This window comes from Vanellus vanellus, assembly GCF_965231255.1.
Source record: "Vanellus vanellus genome assembly, chromosome: 26".
Lineage (NCBI taxonomy): Eukaryota > Metazoa > Chordata > Aves > Charadriiformes > Charadriidae > Vanellus > Vanellus vanellus.
The window spans coordinates 921,804-945,066 of record NC_138931.1 but is presented as its reverse complement, the minus strand read 5'-3'; the positions used below and the strand labels follow the sequence as shown (position 1 = coordinate 945,066).

Genomic DNA, 23,263 nt, shown 5'->3' with positions numbered 1-23,263 from the left:
GCTGCCAGGAGAGGATATTACAAGTTTTAAGGCTTCATCTCCAAGGAGACTGCTAAGACCACATGTTACCGCTTTGTTTCTGTGCATGTAAGATGCACATTCCTGCCAACAGGAACACACATGATCCAAACTTCATAAAAATCCATATTCCAAAAGCACCGCGGTGCCTCCAGCAGCCAGCCACTCAGTAGTACCCACACTGGTTTAAAGGGAGGCCAGCAGAAAGCAAGAGTCCAGCCTTGCTTCCCATGTGTCCAGTTACAATGACTGATAATACCATTTTTGAACCATTAAGTCACCGTTCAAAGGCACAACAGGTTTTTCTGACTCTCTGACCTAGAACATCAGAAAGGCGTGGAATAAAGTCTAGAAGTTCATTAGTGAGGTATAGGCAATTGTTTCTTTCCAGCGATCCACTGAGGCACAAGGAGGAAACAAATTACTCCTTCATCTTCCTCACTATTTCAAGGCACGAGAAGCAGCAGCAGTTTTCAGTAAGGCCAACCAGTACCACTCAAAATTAAAACCATCAGCCAAGAGCTGAAGATGCCGCTAAGACCTTCTGCATTTCAGACCCTTCATTCACAGAAGAGGTTACAGTAGAAAAGAAATAACCCCTTCACTGAAGACATCTGCTCAAGTAAAAATAAAATTAGGAAAAAAGTCCCCAAAGTCTTAGAAGACTCTTAAGGCTCGTTTCAACTCAAGCTTCCTGTGAAGGACAGCTCTGTCAGAAAAGCTCCAGACTTTGGTAGTTAGTCAGTTTACAGTAATAAAAACATAACTAACAGCATTTTTTGAATTTTCCAATAAGTGTATCCATCTCTAGGCAAATATATTAAACTACTCTTCACTACAAAAATACAGTATTTGAGAAGTCTCCAGTAGTTTTCAGTGTTTTATGAAAATAGTAAGCAGACTACTAACAGGTTGATAATCGATCCAGCTGGTCTAGTCCCTCAATAAAGTGCTTTGCTATAGAAAAACTGAGTTAGAACTCATCCCTGTCGAGCTAAGCCAGGAGTGACCCACTAAACCCTTTCAACTTCCAAAGGTAGGAGCATTTGCTTTGGTCCTCTGCTACCCACTCTTTCGGTATTTCAACTTTCTTCAAAGCCTTTTATGGACTCTTGCAACCCTGATAAATCCCAGAGATGCAGAGAGGCATCTGATTTCTTTGATCTTAGACAAGAGCTCACCAAAAAAAAAAAGCCACATTCAGTTTTTCATAGGAGGAAGCCTTTTGTGGTGGCTGCTTGATAGCGCTACGCTGTTATTTGCTGTCTGATGAGATGAGGAGGAGAACGTACCTGTCTCTATCGAGCTGCAAAGCAGCCACACATTAAGGAAGCAGACTGAGAGGTATCGATTGTCTAACGAAACCAGCACTCTTTCTCAGCTACATAAAATTTTCATTCCATTCTGAGCAGCCAGCCACAAAGAGAACCAAACCAGATTTGAGCACTATCTCAAATCCCCAGGGGAGGGCCGTATAAGGAATGCACAGAAGAAAGCGTTGCAAGACTAATGAACACCTTTAAAGGTCGTTCCAAGGTAAGCCCCAGCTCCAAAATTCAAGGTATTTATTAGATCTAATAAACTGCAATGATGTCAAAGAAAAATTGTCACAGAACTCCCATACAGCAAGAGACACGGGCCACGCACATGTACTGTGAAATCCACACCTATGTAAGACTACAGAACAGAAACCAGGCGTACCTTTGCCTCCCTCGTTTGAACGACCTTTGAATCAGGGATTTGAAGTCTGTAAGAGAACAGCTTCTGATTTAAAATGCACCTTTGGCCCAAATTCATTACTACCATTCCTATGGTAGACAGACGTACCGTGACATCTCAATGTTTCTTATACCAAAGCCACCTGTAAACCTTCCCATTGGAGAACTGCTTTGAAACAGTATGTACTTTATGAGATTACCTAAGCTTTACTTCTTCCTTTCCAATCTAAGGGTTACATTGCATTCAACTTCTAGGGCACTACTTACTTTTAAAATACAGCCCACACAGCCCTGCTCTGAAGCGCACATCTCTGGACTTCTCCAGTGTAGTTAATTCTTTTTTTTTTTTTCAAAAACAATCAAATCCTCAAGCTCTACTGTACACGATTTTATATTGCACTACAACTTAAGATATGGAAAGAAGAGTGATTGATCTATCAAAGCTGCTACAAAACAAAACCATGAAAAAAATCTTCATAAAGGATCATCAGTGCCTTGCTTGGCAAGCAAAACACATCAAAAACCCATCATCCTTCCTATCACAATCAGCCTTTGGATTAGATGCCTGAAAAAATCTTCCCAAATAATGGAGAGAAACCAAAAAATAAATATGATAAGTTGACTCCACTTCTGGAGTCCATATACAAGACCTGATGTAACTACTAATCAAACTGAGAGTTGCTCAAGGCAGAAACAGGAAAGAGGTCATTTTCATGGGCAGCACAACCGGTACCACCTACTTCACGTCGTCTCCTTATTAATCAAACTCCACTGGTGGGAATCCAGTCCTTTGTTCAACCACCGTCCCGAGAGCTTTTACATCTTTCCAGCTTTTTTGTTTCCAGACATTGAAACACGAAGAATGTTTGGGGTTTCTTCCATGACTCTGACAAGCAAGTTATCGATGTAGTCTTCAAGCTCCCGCACCTGGAGATCTTTCTTGGTAATTGCATCCTTCTGTTTCAGGACCAGCTGGATCAGCTCATCGTGTGTTAGCTGAGCATAAGCATAGGCAGGATCTGAAGGATCATATTTCTTCGAGAGAGAAGAAAGGCAGGGTCATTACAGACATACGGGCATTTCAAAATAGCAACAGAATGGTATTGGGTAGCTGGCTTGTGGAATTTAGAGCACCAATGAACAACTTCACAGTTGGCGTCTGCAGAACCACAGCTGCTCTTCAAAAGTGTTACTGTGCTTCGTATCTTTTAAAAAATAAGTTCCATCCAAATGACATTTTGGAACATCGGTCGTTAGCATTTTAGGACCAAGCAGAGCAGGCTGCTCAGAGCCAAGCTGCGCAATGGCCATGGCACTAACAAGGACAGGCAGAGACTGCCAGCCCAGCCCAGCCCAGCCCTCTGCTACAAAGCACCTTCCAGGCCATTAGCAAACCCAGCCTGGAAAAATTCATAAAAAACACTATCTACTCATGCAGTTCCAGAACGCAGAATAGCTTTTTGAAAGTATTCGGAGGGAAAAAAAAAAAGCAACTGCCTCAGAGTAAGTACGTGCTACTTATGGCAGAGAGACACGATTTATAAAGCTCAGGCAGCCTTCTCCAGAACAGAAGGCAGGCTCAGAGCGAGAGCGCCGTTACGGACGGTAACCAGGCCATTGGTTTTAGCATAAAATCTTTGCACAATGTCAGTTCTGTAATTTGGCTCTGCTGCAATTTACCCTGAAAGAATGTCATGCTGACTCCAGGCAGCAGCCCATCCAGCTTAGCCAAGATGCACGGAAGTTTAAGCCATGCACCATCAACTACCATCATTTATAGATGACCACTGGGACAGCTACTGTTTAAAATGTACCAAGGACTAGGAAAGCCAAATTCAGGTTAAACAGCAAGAAACACCCACCTAGGCCTTTGGCATTTCCCTCTTACTGTAGTTATCACTGCGAAAACACATCACAACACAGGTTGTCCGGCAAGTCTGCTTTTAACCCTTGAGCAAACTTGACAGGTACTTGGCAGCTTCTGCCAATTCCTCGGGCTACCTTCTCCGACACTAAACCAGCGTGCCAGCCCAGGCACACAACAGGCTCGCGTGACTACATCAAGCAGAACTTCTGATGTGGAACCAGAGCACCACACCAGAGTACTAATTACAAGTTTTCAACTCATTCAAAATAGCAACGTGTCAGTTTGAATCATTTAACTCTGTGCTTCTTTTCCACTTACACCAGGAGGCGGCACTACAGCTATTTTGGTAGTAACTTTTCATTTTCCCCAAAAAACCCTTAGAGACAATAACGGTACCCAGGGCTTTTCCCTGCTGACCCGGAGACGCTTCTAGCCATTCTGATCAACACGATTTTTAAGCTACGCCTCAAGCCTGGAGGTGTCTTTTGAGGCCAAGATTATGCAAAAACTCCTTTAAATCTGAGTGATTATGCAAGCTGCACAGCTATGCTTTTAGGAAGCAGCCGTGCTTTAAGGGCAGGCGCCTGGCCGCTCAACCTGCACAGGATACTAATGCAACGCATTACAAGGCAACAGCCACCCTGAGGTTACTTTTCCCCCACGTTCTCAGCTTTAAGAGCCACATACTTATTTCAGGGTGAAAATGAGCTTTGGGGACTAATCACGTCTGAAAATAAACAGTGACTAATTTGTCCAATCTTCTCTGCAAGTTAGGCAGCTCCCACGCGTCACCAACGGGACTCCCTTCCAGGGGTAGCACGGCTCACAAGTCCCCGTCTCCTGTCGCAGCCCCCTCACGGCTCACCCCGCTCCCCTCTGGGGAGTCAGACAGCCCCCGCCGCAAACAAGGGGCAGCAATTCTATTATAGATCAGTTTGCAAGAAAAAATATTTGAAGACTGTCCCCAACTTTGGGGATTGACAAAAAGAAAGTTCACGCTCCCCAGGTTTAATAACCACTGTGCTTTTCCTGCTCAGGATATATGCGATATGAGCCTAGGCAAACTATCTCGAACACACAAACTCTGTTCAATTTACTGCTTAAGCTTTGGTTTAAAGTGCCACTTTCCTCCATACCTTCACATTCATCTCAAGCAGCTTTTCATTCATAGTGCTGATGACATTCAGGTTTTTACTTTGGGACTTGTTTGCTGTGGCATTCATTGGCTTCACAGGATGGAGTCTGCAATGTCAAAACAGGCTCATGTTATTTAGGCAGTGCACATAACGCCAGCACTACACACGCCTTCAGACTCAAAGCAAATATAGCAAGGAATCAGGGAAAATTTCTACCCTTCTCTATCTCCAGAGAGATGAGAGATTCAGCTTTGGGAAGACAAGGCATTTCTGTCTAAGCTACAGGCTTTTTATAAGTATACTACAGTTCTCTTTCTACTATCTTTATTGACTTAAGGCATTGGAGATAAAGAAGCAGTAACAAGGGAAATATAATCCTGAACTGTATGTCACAAAAAAAAAAAAAAGGCAGGTCAGTCTACACGAGAAGGCAGTACACAGCAGCACTTACTCTGATCCCTCACGCACTGGTATTTGAGTCTGACCTTCCTAACAAGAGCCTATTTGTGGTTCTTGCAACATATCAAATCCTTCTACTGTGCCGGGACAAGCACGTATTACACCTTTTCCAATCTGAACTTACGCCATAAGCTCCCGAAAAGTGCTATCTCCATTTGCTCAAGGGGGATTTATATTGCCAATTTTAATAGAGGAAGAAAATTTCACTTGTATCTCTACAAACGCCAGCCCAGAAGCGTCCTGGACCCTAGACGGAGTTCTGCAGATAAAGTACTGAGGGCTGACAGGTCAGCAGCACCATTCCTCGGACAAGAGTAGCCCAGCAGGCCGGAGGAGCCGCAGACAGCTCCAAGCAGCCAGGCGTTCTTGGGAGAGAGAGGCTTTAGCTGCATCACTGGCTGCGATTCACTTCGAGGGTCAGGAGCCCAGTTCAGCCAGGAAAGGAAGCATCCCAGTTTATCAGGCTTCCTGTGACCATTTCTCCCATTTCTGAAATGGATAAATTGCATTCCTTTTCCCCAATTTGACGAAATGATCCTATTTCTTAAACTGTGACCAAGTTTCCCTAATGTTTCTCCTAAGAGGTAGCACTGTGAAGAATGGCAGGTCCCCTCGAGTGCTCTGGGCGTCCGTAGTAGCTGTACGGGTTTATCTGGTGCCAGCAATGATCCTACGCTGGCACGACAAACCCAGGCCCCGACAAATCCACCGGCTGGAGGAAGTTAAGGCTGTACGATGCCTGTTCACTGCAGAGCACAGTAAATTCCTGCAGCTGGAGAGACAGATCTGCGCTCACAGGAAGAAAAAGTAAGGCTACATCAGCACTGAGATACTTTCTGTGTATTTCCCATATTGTCTCACCTGTGCTTAGGAGACACGGTTTCACCACTCTGCTGAGTTTGGTTAGGATACGTTTCAGAGGGTGAAACCCATGCCTGAAGAAGCTTCTTCTTGCCAGAATTTCCTGCTTTATCTGCGAAGCCCTCGGCTGTTGGCTTTTTCGGAGACTCTGCTCTACGACTTGGGGTGTCAGAGGGGAGAGAATGAGAGGAAGAGTAGTGCTGGGAAGGACTTGACAGGGAGGAAGAGGAAACAGAAGGCTCAAAGAAGTCGCACTCTGCATGCTCCTCAACATCTGCACTTATTTTCAGTTCTTGATTCTCAAAATGGCTATTACGCTCCCTGGAACGAGACGTCATACGAGCGTCAGCTACCCGGTTATTGACACTGTGAACATCCACTCTGGCAGGCAGCACGTGTGGTTTGCTGGGCTTACAAGCACCAGGAGCACTTCCTCCTCCTCCTCCTGAAGCGGCCAGGGTTACTTGGGCTGCAGCAGAGCCATCAGAGTGCTCTGTCAGTTCTTCATGCAAAGGTGTTAAATCTCGGGACTGCTTTCCAGTTTCTGAAATGTTTTTATCACCTGCAGAGGCACCACGGTTCTCTTGACAGTCACCCAGCAGCTCATCATCAGAGCCTCCCTCCGGAATAACTGGAAGACTGGCCAGTTTCAAACCACGGTCTCCAGTAACAGGAACGGCAGACTTTAGATTTGTAAAACAGTCAAATAAATCATTGTCACCTTCATTTTTTAAATGCCTATTACTGCTGTCCTCTCTGAACATCACTGGTGGAGTGACAGTCTCTAATGAGCCACTTTGGGGGAGGCACCCACGAGCGTCTGAGGCTTTATCAATATGTAACGGGAGCCCAGGCACAGATTTTACACCACCACCTGAAGAAGGCTCATCACCACTTAACTCATCAGCCTGAGAAACCGGTGGGCACTTCTTCAGCGTTAAAGACAGCCGTGGTGCTGGCTTTGGAGTGACTAACACCTCACTGCCAGCCCCCCCCACATCGGCTTCCCGAGGGGACAGTGCACAAGCTCCCGAGGTTGGTCTGGCAGATCCTACTTGAGAAAATGAGTCATTTTTATCAAGTGGGGTCACCTGGGGCTCTAACGTGGGTGCACACTCTTCCTGTCTCTTTTCACCAAAGACCTCCTGCCTCTCTTTTAGCTCACTCTCGGGGGAAGGTGGCTGCTCAGCACCATTCCCTGGTAAGAGGCTATTATTACACGTTGAGAGAGACGCAAAGTGTTCGCTGTCCTTTCTGCAGGGTTCAGTATTTGCAGCACCTACTCCCACACCACCCTGAACAGCAGTCTCGCTGTGTGGGAGGGGACCTGTGCTGTCACTAGAGAGTTTTGACGATGGGTAGCACCCCGCTTCCAGTTCGCGAGCAAACCCTGCTCGCTCTCCTGTTGCATCTGAACCCGTCAATGACACTTCACTGAAATCAGAGCGCTGCTTTTCACGTTCCTGCCCGCCCAAACCCTCATCGCCTGATGTAACACCCTCCGGTCCATCAAGGAGAAAGGACGCAGATCTCCTGTTGCCCAGCTTACTTCTTTTCAAAGAAGCTTCAACCTGAAGCTGGGGAGAATCGCACTGCTTCTTTGGAGCCAGACCAGGGTCGTCGGAAAGGGTGCCGAGGGGGTTTGATACAGCTTTGACATTACCAGTCAAAGCCACATCTGAAGAGCTCCCTGAAGCATCGCGACCAGAGCGTTTCAGCTCAGCAGGGTGCTCTGCTGAGGAGCAGTCTTCATCACAAGGCAGGCAGAAAGCGGAAGAACTAGCAACAGCTTTGAAACCTGGCGCACCTGCTTCCCGCCCAAGCTTGGACACAAAGGGATTATTGTCATTAAAATGACAATCAGAGGGGAGAAGAGGTGCGGGTGGGTGAGAGACACCCTGGGAAGCCCGTGCATCAGAGCTTCCAGGACCCTGGCCCCATGAGCTCTGCCCCCATTCAGAAGCAAAAGGATTATTACCACTACCAGAGACCTGCCCAGGAAGAGGCGTTTTGGGAACAGAGGCTGCAAGATGATGGGACGAAGGGAAACGGGCAATGCCTTCAGGATCCAGGGCTGCGGATGCCCTGCCCCACTGGGAAGTAAAGGGGTTCTTGCCATTTAAAAGCTCTGCAGCAAAAGCAGGAGGAGAAGTAACAGATGCAGGAGAACTAGTAACGTTTTCAGAGTCTGGCACTCGGACATTTTGCCCCGTTTTAGAAATAAAAGGATTATTGTCACTACTGATATGGTGTACAGAAAGAAAAGCAGGAAGGGAATCAGGTGCAAAAGTAGAAAGCGTGGCTTTGGTTTCCTCCTCTGAAGACACGCCCAGTCTGCAAAAAGGGACAAAAAACTCGCATGTCACTTGCGGATGCAACACAAGGCGGGAACAGACAAGCTTTAGCACCAGACTCCATCAACTCCTAACACTGGAGATGAATTATATTTGCAAGAGACCTCAGAGTCTATCTGACAGACTTTACATACTTAAGCGTGTCTTTACAAAGCACTCAGTTTACGTCAGAACGCTTCTGCTGCAGCATTTGCACAGGTTACTGCAGCGGCTGCTGCTTTTAAGCACTATCTCATCTTTTGCACCCCAAGCAATTTTATTAGTATGTAAGACACTTCATATGCAAGATGTTTAAACATGAGAAGCACTGAAAATAAGGAGTTAGGCACAGACACAAAACATAGCCTTATTAGTAGGACACACCCATATATATATATAAAAAACACACGCGCACTATTTTTTTATATATATAAATATATGAAGGATAAAGGAGCAGAATTTCCGAAAAAGCCTTGTGTGCAAATTCAGACAAATGTCCTTCAAGTTGCTGTGAACAATGCCAAAAGCAGAAGGGCTCCAAGATTAACGCTTTTGAAGACCACAGCCAAATACAGCAGAGAAAAAAAGAGAAGTTAGAACCGGTATTTCAGCCCCTGGGTACGTTCAAGCCACACAGCTCAAAAGAATGTTAGTTTTTGCAAAAGATCCAGCAAGAAATATTATCCCTACAGTATCTGCAAAGATGCCTGCACTCGGAGAACCACTATTTCGGCATCACTTACAAGGAACATCCCTATATCAACCTCTCTTTCGTACCGAGAGAGAACTAGAGTTGTTATTTGTTACCAAAGGGCCCAACGGCAGCTTAAAACCAGCAGGTACCCTGCAGAGCAAGGCGCTTCTGCCGCACGCAGGATGCCAAGTTGAGAGGCACTGCTCTGTGGCAGGAAGCAGCCCAGTTAGAGCCTTCCCCCACCGCTGCACACTGCTATTTATGTCAACCTCTGCAGCAAACACAACTGACCTGGGCTTCACAGCTTTGGTCTTTGCCGGCGCAGCAGCTTTTTCGGGTTTCCGTTCTTCCTCGAAAGGGTTGAGCGGCTGCTTATTTGCAAAGATGTCTTCTGCGCGGTGGCTGTCTTCTGAAGGATTCCCTCTGCTTAAATCTGATGGAAGCTCGAGATGTTTGGCCTCTTGTTCGCTCTTCTCCTCTGGAAATTTATTTTCCTCATCCTGCAGGGTCCTGTCGGGAATATTCTCAGCATCACTGGTCTTCACTGCTTCCTTCTTCCCTGTGACCAGAGAAAGCAAGGCAGACTTTTTGTGGTCTGGTTTTTTGGTCTCTTTAATAACCTCGACAGTTGGAGGAACACTGGTTTCGAGGTATTCTTCACTGCTAAGTAATTTGTATGATGGCAAAGTCATAGATTTAAAGGTCTCCAAGGACGCAGACCCAGAGAAAGCATGACTAGGAGATGTTCTTCCCGTCTCTTCAGGTCCTTTAGTAGATCTGGAAGACAGGTTCTCTTCTGAAGCAAAGAGCTGCTTCCTCCTGAAGTTGTGAGGAGAGGGGGAAGAGGCTGGAGTGTTGTCCTTCGTCGTGCTCTCTTCCATATAAACATGACTGCCATTGATACACAGACTAGACTTGGAAATGGGATCGCTTTTGGATTTAAGGCCACTGAATAAAGACAGCCCTTCTTTCTTGGTGTGGCCAGTGGTTACTTGGTTTAGTTGCCTGCTGTCCAAAGCTGCTGTTTTACGAGACTTAAATACGGGAGAAGGAGAAGACTTCTCTTCCAGGGCATTTCCAAAGGCTTCTGAAAAAAATAAACGGGGAGAAATTAAAAGTGTAAAAACATCCTTTCCAGTCACCCACTACTGACAGCCTCAGTGCTTCGCAATCATTAATGGATTGCAGGAACAGAAACATCACAAGTGTGACTATACCAGCCACTTCCAAACCTTCTGGGTCCCCTACCACTGCCAGCCCTCAGCAGACCGGGTCACACACGCCATTCAGTGACCTAAAACCACCACGGATCACTAAATGGTGAAGCTGCACCGCCAACACGTGCGGCCATTGCTCGCACAGCCCCAGTTTCTCTGCTACCCCGAGGTAAGCTTAGCCAGAGTGCCTAACGTCCTACGTGCATACCCACCAGCAGGGCCAGAAGTGACTTTCTATGGCCTTGTTCAGTAAGAAGAATTTAACTGGCAGTTTAAAAAGCGTGAGAAGTAGAAGCACACCTTTGAAGAAAGGCCTCGCGCCAATCAGTGCCAATACTCACTTTCTGAGGTTGGAGAGGCGTCAGACTCCTCCTCGTCCCATTGCGACTGGAAGTCGCTGGGCCGAAGCCGAACCCTCTCGGTGACAGACTGCTGCGTCGGTAGGACTGACATGGACTGTGAGAGGGAATTCTTCTGCAGGCCAGGTTTGGAAAACAGGGTTTTGAACTTTGATTTCTTCTTTTCCTTCTCGACTGACTCATCTTCACTGTCAGCGGGGGAGTGAGTCGTGCTGGGAATGATTGCCGATGCCGTGTCGGAAAGGCCACTGCTCCTCTTCCCCTTCAGCTTGTCTTTGAGCTTGCCAAAAGCAGAGCGAGACTTGTCTTTCACGGACAGATCAAACATACTGGCTGTCATGTTGCTCCTCATAAACTGAATATCCACTTCGATCTCCCCTCTCTCCTTTTCTTTTTTGCCTGGTTTGGAGCGAAGCTTGTACCACCTGCAGAAACAAGGAGACTTCTTTTACAAACAAGTTCTTGAGAGGCACAGGTGATTTAGAACAACAGAGGGTGTTTATATTTTAAAAAGCAAATAACCTACAGTGTAGGGGAAAAAAAAAAAAAGCCTTTAATCGTACAACTACGCCATAATCACATGGCCCCAGGTGCCAAGGAAAATATTTCTTATCGTAAATAGAAAGTTATTATTATAATTTCTTTTAAAACCCAGACCGGGAAGGGTTAAAAAAATAGAAGGGAAAAAAAAAAGAAACACAACATGGAATTCCTGTATTTCAGCTCAGCCACTCTCTTCTGTCCTTTTATCTGGCTTCCCGAAATTTGAAATTCGCAGAGGCTAGGACTTTGAAGTGGGTTGGAAAGAAGGCGCCTCGGAGAGCTGACACAGGTACCAGACAGCTTGCACACACTCCCCACACCCTCATACCTTTCATTCCAGCTTCTTCGCAGTTGCTATCTTAATGCCTCTTGAGTTAAGGAACCCCTAATCAACACAACGAGAGCCAAACAGAGACTTACAGCGCTGGGGATTTCCACTCACCTCTACCAGCTCACGACGGGAGCGCACCAGGAAGGACATTCGTTACAGCCAGAGCCTTAGCTCTTTCCGAAACGCAGCTCCAGAATATTAAGCACTGCATATTGAGTGTGTGCTCAGGTATGCTAAACTGCACAACCACCATCTGCACGCCGCTATCACACGTGCCCAGTTACCACTCAATGACATTCAAACCACATTAGGGCTGGCAAAGAAAAATATCAGCCCTGCGCACCAGTACTTTTTTGTCTATTGCTGGAGCCGCAGACTTCCCGACTCCACAGAACCGATAGGAAAGGCCGCCTGGAAAACACTGGGTTCTTCCTCCTCACCAGCTGGTGCGGGGAATAAAGGAAGCGAACAGAGCATGCAAATCTGCCTCTCCATCAAATTTGCACTTGAGTCCTTTGAAGGTGCACTGGAAGCAATGAAGGAGAACGGGAAAAGGCGATTTGCTTCAGAGAAAATTCAAAAGTAATGAGCATTAGCTGAAGGAGATGAATTCAGAAATCTGCTACAGAGAAACACCTTAGAGGGAGAGGAATGCGCGAGCACCACGCTACAGTTAGATGTTCAGACCCGAAGTTACAAGACACCAGCCAGGGAAGGGATTTTATGAGATGTTTGGCTTTGTCAGGTCCTGCAGTGGCAGCAGCAAGAGAAGCACAAATCCTTTGCCTTTGATGCAAGCCAGCACTGGGCACTTTTTGTTCTAAACCGCGTGATTTCTAGGAGCATCCTGTGCTTGTACAGTGCCACAACAATTCATTCTGCATGCTCTCTGCCCTGGGGAAAGAGCAAGCTCTGTTCGAACGGCATCCAAAATACAAACTGTGTGATCAGCGAAAGGCAGCTCCCGCCGAAACACGGCCATCGCTTTGAGAAGCACGTGGCTGCGGCTGAAAGTAAATAACGCGCTGACACCCCCCCTCCAACTACAGAATCAAAAAATCTTTTTAATTTCATTTATTATGTTACTGAGCACCTGTCAATCAACATGCATTTATTTTCCAAATAAAACCAGCCCTTTACAGGTATATGTCACCACGGCAGCTAAGCGATGACAAAAGAAATGGTCTTCAAACAGGAAACTGAGGGCTGGGGGGACGACACTAACAATTTCAAATATCAGCAGTTTTCCCAGAGCAAAGTTGGGGTTGTTTGTTTCCCCCCCCCCTTCTCCCTTTTCCTTTGGCCCCACCAGAAAGCAGCCAGGCCGGGAGGCCGGCGGCACTCGCCTCGCAGCGCTGGCGCCCTGAACTCCGCACGTCACGCTCCGCAGTGTAAACACATTAGCGCTTGACACAACCTTAATGACAGCCAGGTTATAATTAAGGCTTCGCAAGCCCCGATGGCTTTGTCAAGCAACAGGACGCAGACCTCGGCTTTGGCCGAGCTGGTGCAAATACCAGGATCTGCTCAGGTGAGCGACAGGAGGAAGGTGACTCACCGGCCACCCCCAGCCACATTACAAGGCTGCTGACTCCCAGTAAAACCCTCCCAGTAACCACCGCTGGGATTTCAGTGCTCCGTCCTGGTGTTTATGTTCAAAGGACTGAGTATGACACAGAGCTGGCACTCGGTATTAAAGGAAGAGTCTCGCAGCTCGGTGTCCTGCTGACAACAGTGAAGTGAGTCAATACAACACTGAATTATCTGCTCTTACACATGCTCAGGCTCTGCTAAGTGTTTATTAAGAAAAACCCATGAACAGCCGGCTGCAGCCTGCGCTCACTCTCTGCCAGAAGGTGAAGGCATTTGAAATACATGAAGTTTCTTGGGTCAGCCTGGCTGCTCCCACTGCACACCGTCAGCACTCGCACATAAATACTTTAAAGCCAAACCCGAGCCCGTGGCAGGACTGGCCAAAAAAGCACCGACCGTGTTCCCCCGGGCTGGCCCGGCAGCTGCAGGACCCCCAGCCACTTCCAGGGGAACAGGCACCCCAGAGACATGGGGGGCTGCCCCACACTGGGAGGGACCCTGCCATGAAGGGGTCACCCCATGGGCCCTCACAGGGCTTCAGGGGTCCCTCACCAGATCCCCAGTCCCCTGTGGGGCTCAGAGGTTTCCATGGGGAACAGGGACATCCCACGGGGAACTGGGGTCCCCCAACAGAATCCCCAGCCCCTGTAGGGCACAGAGGACCCCCCCCATCCCTCTTCCTGACCTCTGTGCCCCCCCATCCCTCTCCCCGGCCCCTGTGGGGCACAGACACCCCCCCATCCCTCTCCCCGGCCCCTGTGGGGCACAGACACCCCCCCATCCCTCTCCCCGGCCCCTGTGGGGCACAGACACCCCCCCATCCCTCTCCCCGGCCCCTGTAGCACACACACACACCCCTATCTCTCTCCCCGAACCCTGTGGGGCACAGACCCCCCCCCATCCCTCTCCCCGGCCCCTGTGGGGCACAGACCCCCACACCCCTTCCCCGCTTCCCCCGCGGCCCCCCCGCCGCCCCGGGCCCACCTGCAGTGCCGCCGGCCGCCATCGGCCCGCAGCGCCGCCAGATCGACTTCGGCGCGTCCCAGGAACTTGTCGAGGCCGACGAGGGCGCGGTGCAGCACGGTGAGGCGGAGGGCGGCGGCCCGCGGCGGCGGCGGCAGCTCGAAGGTGGCCTCCTCCCGCCAGAGGGGCTGCCCCTGGCACCGCTCCGCCACCGAGGTGGAGAACTTGTCGCGGCCCAGCGCCATCACGGCGTAGGCGTCGCTGCCGCCGCCGCCCGCCGCCGCCTTGGCCCGCAGCCCCCGCGCCCGCAGCACCGTCACCTGAACGTGGGTGGGCGCCCAGGCCGGGGCCGGGCCCGGGCCCAGGCCGGACATGGCGGCGGGAGCGGGAAGGGAAGGGAAGGGAAAGGGAAGGGGAGCGGGAGCGGCCCGGTGTGCGGCCCGGTGCGCGGCCGCCCCGCCCGGTAGCCCCGCCCCTCTCGCGAGAGCAGGGGGTGGGGCTGGAGGGGGCGGGGCTGGAGGGGGCGGGGCTGGAGGGGGCGGGGTCGGGACGGCAGTGGGCGTGGCTTGCGTGGTACAGGTGTGTACGTGCAGGTGTGTATATACAGGTGTGTATATACAGGTGTGTACAGGGCTGTATGTGAAGGTGTGAACGTGTGTGCAGGGGTGTACATACAGGTGTGAATATCTGTGTCCAGGGTTGTACAGGTGTGTATGTACAGGTGTGTGTACAGGGCTGGACATGCAGGTGCATATATACAGGCATGTACAGGGCTGTATGTGCAGGTGTGTATCTACAGGTGTGTACAGGGATGTGCAGGTGTGCATGTACAGGTGTGTACATACAAGTGTGTGCATGTACATATGTGTGCACAGGGGAGTACAGGTGTGTGTGGCAAGTACAGGGGTGTATGTACAGATGTGCACGTGTGTGCAGGTTTAGGTACAGGTGTGTACATGTGTGCAGGGGTGTACAGGTGTGTACATACAGGTGTGTACATACAGGTGTGTACATACAGGTGTGTACATGGATGTACAGGTGTGTGTGAATGGCTGTGTGTACAGCTGTGTGCCTACAGGTGTGTGCACATGCAGCTGTGTACATCCAGGGCTCTGTGTGTGTGTCTGGGGGGTGTTTTGTGCACGCGTAGGGCTGTGCACGGGGTTTGGGGGGTGTACAGGTGCCTGTGTGTACAGGCGGATGTGTGTCCAGGGACACCGGGGGGAGTCTGGGGGGCTGTAGGGTGACCGGTGTGTGTGCAGGGGGTTGCAGGGCTGTGCTGGCTGACCTCTCCTGGTACCACCTCCATTCCCTCGCCTGCTCTGAGGCTGCCGGAAAAGTACCAGCGCTTCTCTGAAAACAAATCTCACAGGAGAAACGCCGTTTCCAACAGCCGATGCGATGAGCGCCGTGTGATTAATTTAATGAAAAGGGCAGCTGCTTACAGCCCTCACCCCGCCAAAGTGCTTTCCCCCCCTTCCTCGCGCTCCCGCAGGCCCATTTCCTTCATTAATTTAGAATAATGACACCGCCAGGTCCCGAAGCGAAGCGTGCAGCCTGGCGCCCCTCCTGCTGTGTCCTCCAGCAGCTTTGCTCCCCCATCCCCTCCCGTCCCCTCCCCTGCTCCCCGGGACCCTCTGCCCAGGTCCCCCCAGTCCAGGTTCACCTTCAGGCCCCTCGCGGGAGGGATGGGTATTGCTGGGGCTGGGGGGCTGCGGGTGTGCAGCTGGGGGGCACTTTGCAGGGAAAAGCTGCAGCAAATGCATTTTTGCTTGTGCCGGCTGCTGTCCGGGAGGCGAAGGGAGCCCGGGGCATGGCGGGAGCGGAGCTGAGCGCCCCAACGCGGGGCAGGTATAGGGAAGAATGCTGCAGCGAGTGCTGCAAACCCCTGGGCGGGCAGCAGGACCCCATTTGGCCCCGGTGCCGCGGGCAGGACGGGCGTCCCCGACCCCTCGGCAGCGGGGAAAGCTCTGTCGGGGAAGCGCACGGCCACGGAGGGTTCCAGGGAGGGGGTGAGCGACCTCAGAGCACACCACCGGCAGCCCCACAGCTCTTGGTGGGGATGATCCTCCTCTTGCAGGCGAACATCTTCCGGAGCTCCCCGCGGAAGCGGTCGTGCAGCCAGGCGTAGAGGAAGGGGTTGCAGCAGGAGGAGCTCATGGCGAACCAGTGGCAGAGCAGCTGGATGAGGAGGAAGTAGTGCTTGTTGATGAGGTTGATGTCAATGTCCCGGATGATGTTGAAGACGTGGATGGGGAGCCAGCAGACCCCGAAGGCCGCCACCACCAGCACGATGAGGCGGAAGATCTTCCTCTTCCTCAGGCGGTCGAACTCGGCTTGGTTCTGCGTGGGGTGGCCGGGCACCACGCGGTTCCTCAGCTTCACCGAGATGCAGATGTAGGAGAGGGAGACGGCGGAGAGGGGCAGGATGTAGGTGACGATCAGGGTGCCGTAGGCGTAGGCCAGGCGCTGCGTCTCCTTCTCCATCCAGAACTCCTCACAGATGGCGAAGCCCTCCTGCCGAAACTCCACGTGGTACGTGTGGGCGATGGCGGGGGCCACCAGCCCGCAGGAGAGCAGCCAGATGCCCCCCACCACGGAGATGCAGCTGGTGACCGAGATGCGCTTCTTCAGGGGGTGCACAGTGGCGTAGTACCTGCGGGGAGAGAAACAGGGGAGCCCAATGCTATTGCAACGACTCATATTGCAACGACTCATATTGCAACGACTCATATTGCAACGACTCATATTGCAACGCGCAGCCCCATTGCCCGTGCAGGGGAAAGCACCGACAGCTCCTCGGCCCTGCTTTGCTCGCAGGCTCACGCCGAAGTCTGAGCCCCGGCGCGGCCGCCTGCTCTTCCCCCCCGGAGCTGGAGGGTTTGGGCTGAAAGCATCCGTTCGGGATAAATCCCAATGATGTTTTATGAACACGGTGAGGACAGCATGACTCGGTGGCCACCTCTTTAGCAGGAGAAACATAAGTAAATCTTTTTCACCCCCAAAAAAAGGCTTTGTTGAAGAGCAAAGGAACACCACCAGCACTCCTGAGGACCCTCCTGGGTGAGAGGAGCACAGCTCTGCCAGTGATACAGGCTTCCTCCTCTGCTCCAGTCTTCCCTTTTTGTTTGGTTTTGGTTTTTTTTTTCTGCCCTTCCCATCACGGTTCTGCCCCTCTCTCCCCCGTGGGCTGAGGCGAACCAGCGCGAGGCACTCCCCGTGCTGCCGTCGGTGCTGCCACCATCGCTCCCATCCCCGCGGGGTTTGCAGCATCTTTTCTGAGAGGAGATCTCTATGGAAACGCGTTTTTTATGAACACCCCCCCCTCAGCCCCTGCCCGGGCGCACTCAGGGGGGCACAAGTGCTCTCACCCAGGGGCCAGGACACGGCGTGATTTGGGTGCAAATTTATCCAGCAGAGTATGGTGAACCGGGTGCAAACTGCAACAGCCCTCGTGCGAGCGCCGTGCCGGCCGGGAGCGCAGACCTGCCCGTGGGCGGTCGGGAGTGGGGTAGAGGCGGCTTTGTACAGGCAAGCACGAAACTGCACAGCATCACTCCCCGATGCAACGCAGCAGCCGCCCAACAGCCCCACTGTGCTTCCCCCACCGGATGCTAAAGAAAAGGCTTCAGAGATGCTGCAAATATCCCCCCCGATATTTCCTTTTCCAATTTTGAGTGTTCGGCACTTAAAAGCCCAAACCAAGCGAGCAGCAGCTCGAGGGGACCGGGGGGTGGACGGACCCAGACGCGCTTACCTGTCAACTGCGATGGCCGTGAGCGTGAAGACGGAGACGTAGACGGTCATGGGCTGCATCAGGAAGACAAAGTAGCACAAAAACTTCCCGAAAACCCAGCCCTGGGGGTTGAAGGCGTAGGCCAGGGTGAAGGGCACGCACGTGGCGCACATCAGCATGTCGGAGAAAGCCAGGTTGCCAATGAAGAAGTTGGTGACGTTGTGCATCTTCTTGGTCTTACAGATGACATAGAGGAGCAGGTAGTTGCCGAAGATGCCGACGAGGACGACCAGGGTGTAGCAGGGGATGATGAGGGGTTTGAAAGACTGGATGAGCTGCACCCCGGTGAACTGCGCGCTGGTGTTGGAGCGGTTCTGCAGGGCCAGCTCGTAGATGGTGGCATTGGTCACATCCCTGTCCCCATCCCCCTCCATGCCTGCGGTTGAGCCCCGCTGCCTGCAAACAGCGGGCAGGGAAGAAAACCCCTGTCTCCAGCCTCGGCACCCCGAAATCCGTTGGTCGCGGGTCTCAGGTGTCCATGGGGCACATCCTGCTCCTCGTCACAGCTTTGCTGCGGCTGTCCCCCCCCCAGCAGCTGGACAGGACCCTGCCCCACACCCGGCGAGGCTCCTCGGGACAGTGGCTTTGTCCTGCAGGCTCCTGGGGAGGGAAATGGAAAATGAGGGTGGGAAAAGGGGCGATGTGGGCGAGCAGCCCTGCATCCGGAGGGAGAGGCAGCCCCAGGCTCGGCAGCAGCGAAGGCTTTGGGGGGGGGGGGGGGAGGGGGGAGAGGAGAAGGAGAAAAGCAGTAGGGCTGAGCGTGGGCTCGGGGGAAGCACTTACCGAAATCTGGTCTCATCAAGACCCCTTTAAATGAAGCGTTTGCTGCAACGCTGCCTCTGCCCCAGCCCAGCTGCCGTGGAGGGGCGGCTGCTGGCAGAAGGAAAAGGGAAGCGGCAGCTGAGCCAGAAAATAGCTCCTAATGTTTCTGGAAATAATAAAGGACATTAATGGATAAACGAATAAAGATGCTCTGCTACTTTTTTTACTGCCTCAAAGCCTCGTGTGCCTGCGCCCCGCTCATCCATCGCCCTAAGGAGATTAACCAGGCTCTCCTCCAACGCCAAGTGCGGCAGCAGCCAGGCTGGGCTCCGCTGCTGCTCCAGTTCAGGGGGCTCGGCCGAGGTGTCCTCATGCTCCTGCCGACGGCAACGCCAGGTTTTCATGTAAAAGGGAATGAGATGGGGGGTGGGGGGGCAAGGAGGAAATTCCAGGGAAAAAAAGATTAGATCGGTCCTGGCAGACAGGTCCCTGCCCATCCGGGCTGCCGGGTCCCGCACGCAGTGCTTGCTGCCAGACCCCCCGGGACCCCCTGCCCGGCACAGCCCTCCCTCCCGCACTGCTCCCGCGTCCCTGCCTCCCTCCTGCCCACTGAATCAGCTCACCGCCCGCTGCAGTCCAACTTTAATTTCCTGGGCTATTTCCATACATTATCTCCCGCTCTTTCCCAGCACAGGACTTGCCGCCCTGCTTATTCTCTCCGTACCAGCCGTTATTTCACCCTTAAGCCCTCACGCACCTGAGTTAGTAAGACCAAAGCCCGCCCGGCAGATTTTGGAAGTCCCCAGGGGACCCTGATGGAGAGCTGCACCCGGGCACAGTCCTGCAGCACATCACAGCAGCCCCCCAAAAAACTCCACGGTCCAAATTCGCGTTAACTGGGGGGTTAGATCAACTTCCACGCTCCCTGCCTGCTGCACCCCACCCCGAAGGATGCACTCGGAGACAGAAGAGGCATTTCAGAATAAAGTCCCCCGTACCGAACATTTGCCGCTGAATCCAAAGCCGTGCGACCGCCTCCCCCCACAGCCAGCCCCGCACTGCTCTTTGTTCTGCTCAGGGAGGGAATTCCGCCCGCAGAGCATCCGCAGGTGTGAAAATCCCCCCGTAAACAAATTACCGTTTGCAGAAGCCTCCTCCAGAAATCCCTCCTCAGCCCCGCACGCGTCCCCAGACCGAGGGCCACTTTTCCAAACGAAGCACCTGCAGCAAAGAATTAAGTTGTGCCGCCCAGTGGCGTTTCAAGGCAGCCGCCTTCCCGTGGGCCGGGGGGGCTCCTGCTCAGGGGCTGCCCTGGGGGCGCAGAGGGGAGCAGACCCCTCCGATGCCTCTCCGGAGTATGGTGAGACAGCAGAAAATTTAAATGGTTAAAAGGTGTTTGGGGAAATGCCTCCCCTGTCCCCAGCCTCAGGCTTCCTCCTGCCCTTTCTGCCCAGCACCGGGCTCCTGAGATAACGGGGGTCACCCCGAGCCGGCCGGGCATGCACCCCCCCAGCCAGGCACAGCACCGACGGGGTGCTCACGCGTGCACGAAGCGGGTGCTCAGGTTTGCACTATTTAACCCCTCCCGCAATTAGTTGAGCACTCACGGGTGAACTGATGGGGCGCTCACGCATCAAATAATTGGCCGCTTACGCACAAGGTAAATGGGCAGTGCTGCATTTATTAACCGGGTGCTCGTGCCATAGGGCAGGAGACGCTGCCGGAGACGCTGTCGCTTGTGCCCGGCGGAGGTGCGGGGCCGGCCCTGAGCGGGGGAAGGCACGAGCAAAGCCTGGGGTGAGCCCCGGCTCCTCGGGGGGTCTCGTGCAGCTCCCCTGGGCTTTGCGGTGTGACTGCGAACATCTGGAGGACGGGCACACAGCTGGAACAGCCCAGCACCAGGTACCCAGCAAAGCCACCCCAAAAGGGCTCCCAGCCCGGCCAGGCTGCGATGCAAGCGCCCTATTGCTGAGCCCAGCACCATCGCGCCCATCGCCCTGGGCAAAGCCACAAACTCCTGGGGAACAAGTCAACCCGAAAGAAAGCTCTGAGGTAGCTTTTGCCCTAACGGGGGCACCTTCTGCATCAAAACGTCACTCTCGCATGCGCCTTCTGCAGCCAAAATTTTTCTGGTTTTCCCCCCAAAAAGTCTTCCGGCCACCCGGCACTCCAGTGACCGTCCTGCTCCTGTGTCGCAGGCCGGCACCCATCCTGGGCACGGGCTCATGCGGAGCCCTGACCTGCTCCAGGGACACTGGCTGCCACATGCCACCCTCGCAGTGGGATGACATCCCTGCCTCCGGGGGGAAACAGAGCCCGTTTTGGTGCCGGCTGGGTGGACGCAGCACCAGCCAGGCACAGTGTGCCCAGGGGCCGCATCCTGCGCTGGCGCCCTGCTCACCCGGCTGGGCAGGCGTGCAGCCCGGCGCGCTCTGTTTGTGCGTTTTGTCTCCATGACATTGAGACTCGTCTATTAATTACCTGGCAGTTGCCATGGTTATGCTAAAGCCCTCCAAGAGACGCTGCTGTGCGGGATGCAGGACGGGGGCGAGCGCACCGCTGCCGGTGGCTGCGGGAAGGGGCACAGAGCATCTCCCCCAAAGCACCCACCCTTCCCGCTGCGGGACCACACCGGCTCCGGCCATGAGCTGTGGTTCTCCGGGTCCAATGTTGAATTTTCAGCCGGGGCTGCGTGTACTGTCCTGCAGACCGGGCTCCAGCAAGGGGCTTGTGGCTGGTGTGGGGTGACAGCTCTGTCCCTATGCACCCACCGGGGAGTTAGTCCTCAGGAGGGCACCGGCAATTCGGGCGGCACCACGGCGGCTGCTTGTGCACTTGGCTGCCGGGCGCTCCCCTGCCACGCACGGGGAGTTGACGAGGCCACTGTGCAAATTCACTGCCACTGACCTTAATCCGCTTTGTGTTTCTTTTCCTCCTGGATTTCTTTATAGGGCTTAATCTGCACCCAGCGCCATGGCTTAATGCAGTTGCTGGATCATGCCGAGCGGCCGGCGTTCAGCAAGCTTCCCAATTAACAGCACGTTTCATTCCTGCCTGAGGAATTAGGAGCAATGAATTAATCAGCTTTTATTCCAGCTTCTCCATGACCGGCACCCCTGCCTGCACCCAGCGCATGCAGAACACCTCTGGGATGGGCAGTGGGGGGGCTCTGGTCCCTAGAAGACACCTTCAACCCGAGCAGCCCCGGCAGCGGGGTGTAAGGGAGAGCCCTCGCCCCTCGGGCACTGTCACACTGACCCGCTCTGAGTGCTGACAGGTCCCAGAACAGATCCCAGTGGGGAAAACGAGCCAGAATCGCCTGTTTTGGTGAGAGATGGAATAGTTGTGGCTCTGATCCTCTCTCCAGAAGTAGCACACGCAGTCTCGCGGGCTGGGAGCAAGGCGAGGGCAGGGAGAAGCTGGAGGAGTTAATTGCTCATTCTAGTTTTGCTCTCCCCCTTCTTTCACCCCCAGAGCTTGGGGCTGCGCACAGCGGCGGCGTTCTGCCCCCCATCCCAGGGCACAGCTCAAACCCACGCGCAGGGAAGGGGCTCGGGGCACACACTGGCCTTGCGAGAGGTGATGCCCAGGAAACCCCTTCCTGGGGCGAAGGCTGCGTGCGATGGCCCTGCGATCCTGTTGTCCCCTTGTGTCCCCGAGCCCACGCCAGCAGGTGACGTGCTGCCAGGCTGCAGCCCACCAGGGCTGGCTGCTGGTTTCACCCAGGTCCATCTCCAGCCTCTCTGAGGCCATTACGGCGCGATGACAGCAATCTCCCCTCCATGCGCTGATCAGCTCATCTCTGCGGCTTTTTGTATTATAAGTGGGGAAAATAAAGAGAGACCCGTGTGCTCCCTTTCCCAGCCCACCCCACCTGCAGAGTCAGGGCTCCCCTTTAAAGTCAGCCCCGCTGCCAGCTAACAGCACGCATATAATGGATTTGGGCAATTTTCTCAATTAGGAGTTTTAATTATATTATTTCAGCGGCTGCTCTTTCTGGGCGGCTTTTGGCCGCGTTTCCTGGGCTGCCATGAAGATGGCAACGCAACTTCGTCCTGTTGATCCACGCAGGCGATGGTCAGAGCGATTCCTACCGGAACAAAAGGACCATTAGAAGGGATTACGCAGGATAATTGGTGCCAGGGCTGCTCAGGGAGGGGGGCACGAGCACCTCAGCCTCAGAGCATCGTGTCCTCCCCCCAAAGAGGCGGCTGAGCTTACGTAGACACACAAGCCCCGAGCCAGAGCACGGTGCACGGTTCCTCCTCCAGACACGCTGGGGCTGGGAGAGCCCCTGAGCCCCCTGCCCTGGCAGCAGAGCAGGCAGCTCCCCAGTGGCTGCTCACTGGGACCTCTGCCCCCCCCCCCCCCCCCCCCCCCCCCCCAGACCCATGGGTTAGCAGCATGACCCACAGCATCACGGCAATTGCATGCCTAGAATACATTTTCCCAAGAGAAGGGAGCCGCCGGGGGCAGCAGGCGGGCAGGGACAGGACAGCAGGCAAGAGCACAGTCCAGACTAACTCCAAGGTATTTGCACTTTCCCATTGTTATTGCAATAAAAGAGGGAAGAGGAGGATTTCTGGGGGCATGTAGGAATGGAGGAGGCAAGG

The 23,263-nt window shown here is 53.1% G+C and overlaps 2 protein-coding genes across 2 annotated transcripts; both read right to left on the bottom strand.

The window, feature by feature from the left end:
- Window positions 1–2,271: 2,271 nt before the first annotated feature.
- RAB11FIP1 (RAB11 family interacting protein 1) lies at window positions 2,272–14,466 on the bottom strand (the record flags this gene model as incomplete). Its single annotated transcript, XM_082495778.1, has 7 exons — window positions 2,272–2,771; window positions 4,740–4,845; window positions 6,060–7,268; window positions 7,584–8,393; window positions 9,378–10,173; window positions 10,645–11,087; window positions 14,114–14,466. 7 exons carry the CDS (start codon window positions 14,464–14,466, stop codon window positions 2,553–2,555), a joined length of 3,936 nt encoding a protein of 1,311 aa, XP_082351904.1. The 3' UTR covers window positions 2,272–2,552.
- A 1,648-nt stretch (window positions 14,467–16,114) lies between these two features.
- On the bottom strand, window positions 16,115–18,262 carry LOC309681781 (prolactin-releasing peptide receptor-like; the record flags this gene model as incomplete). Its single annotated transcript, XM_082495732.1, has 2 exons — window positions 16,115–16,748; window positions 17,850–18,262. The coding sequence occupies 2 exons, from the start codon at window positions 18,260–18,262 to the stop codon at window positions 16,115–16,117; spliced, it is 1,047 nt and encodes a 348-aa protein (XP_082351858.1).
- Window positions 18,263–23,263: the final 5,001 nt, after the last annotated feature.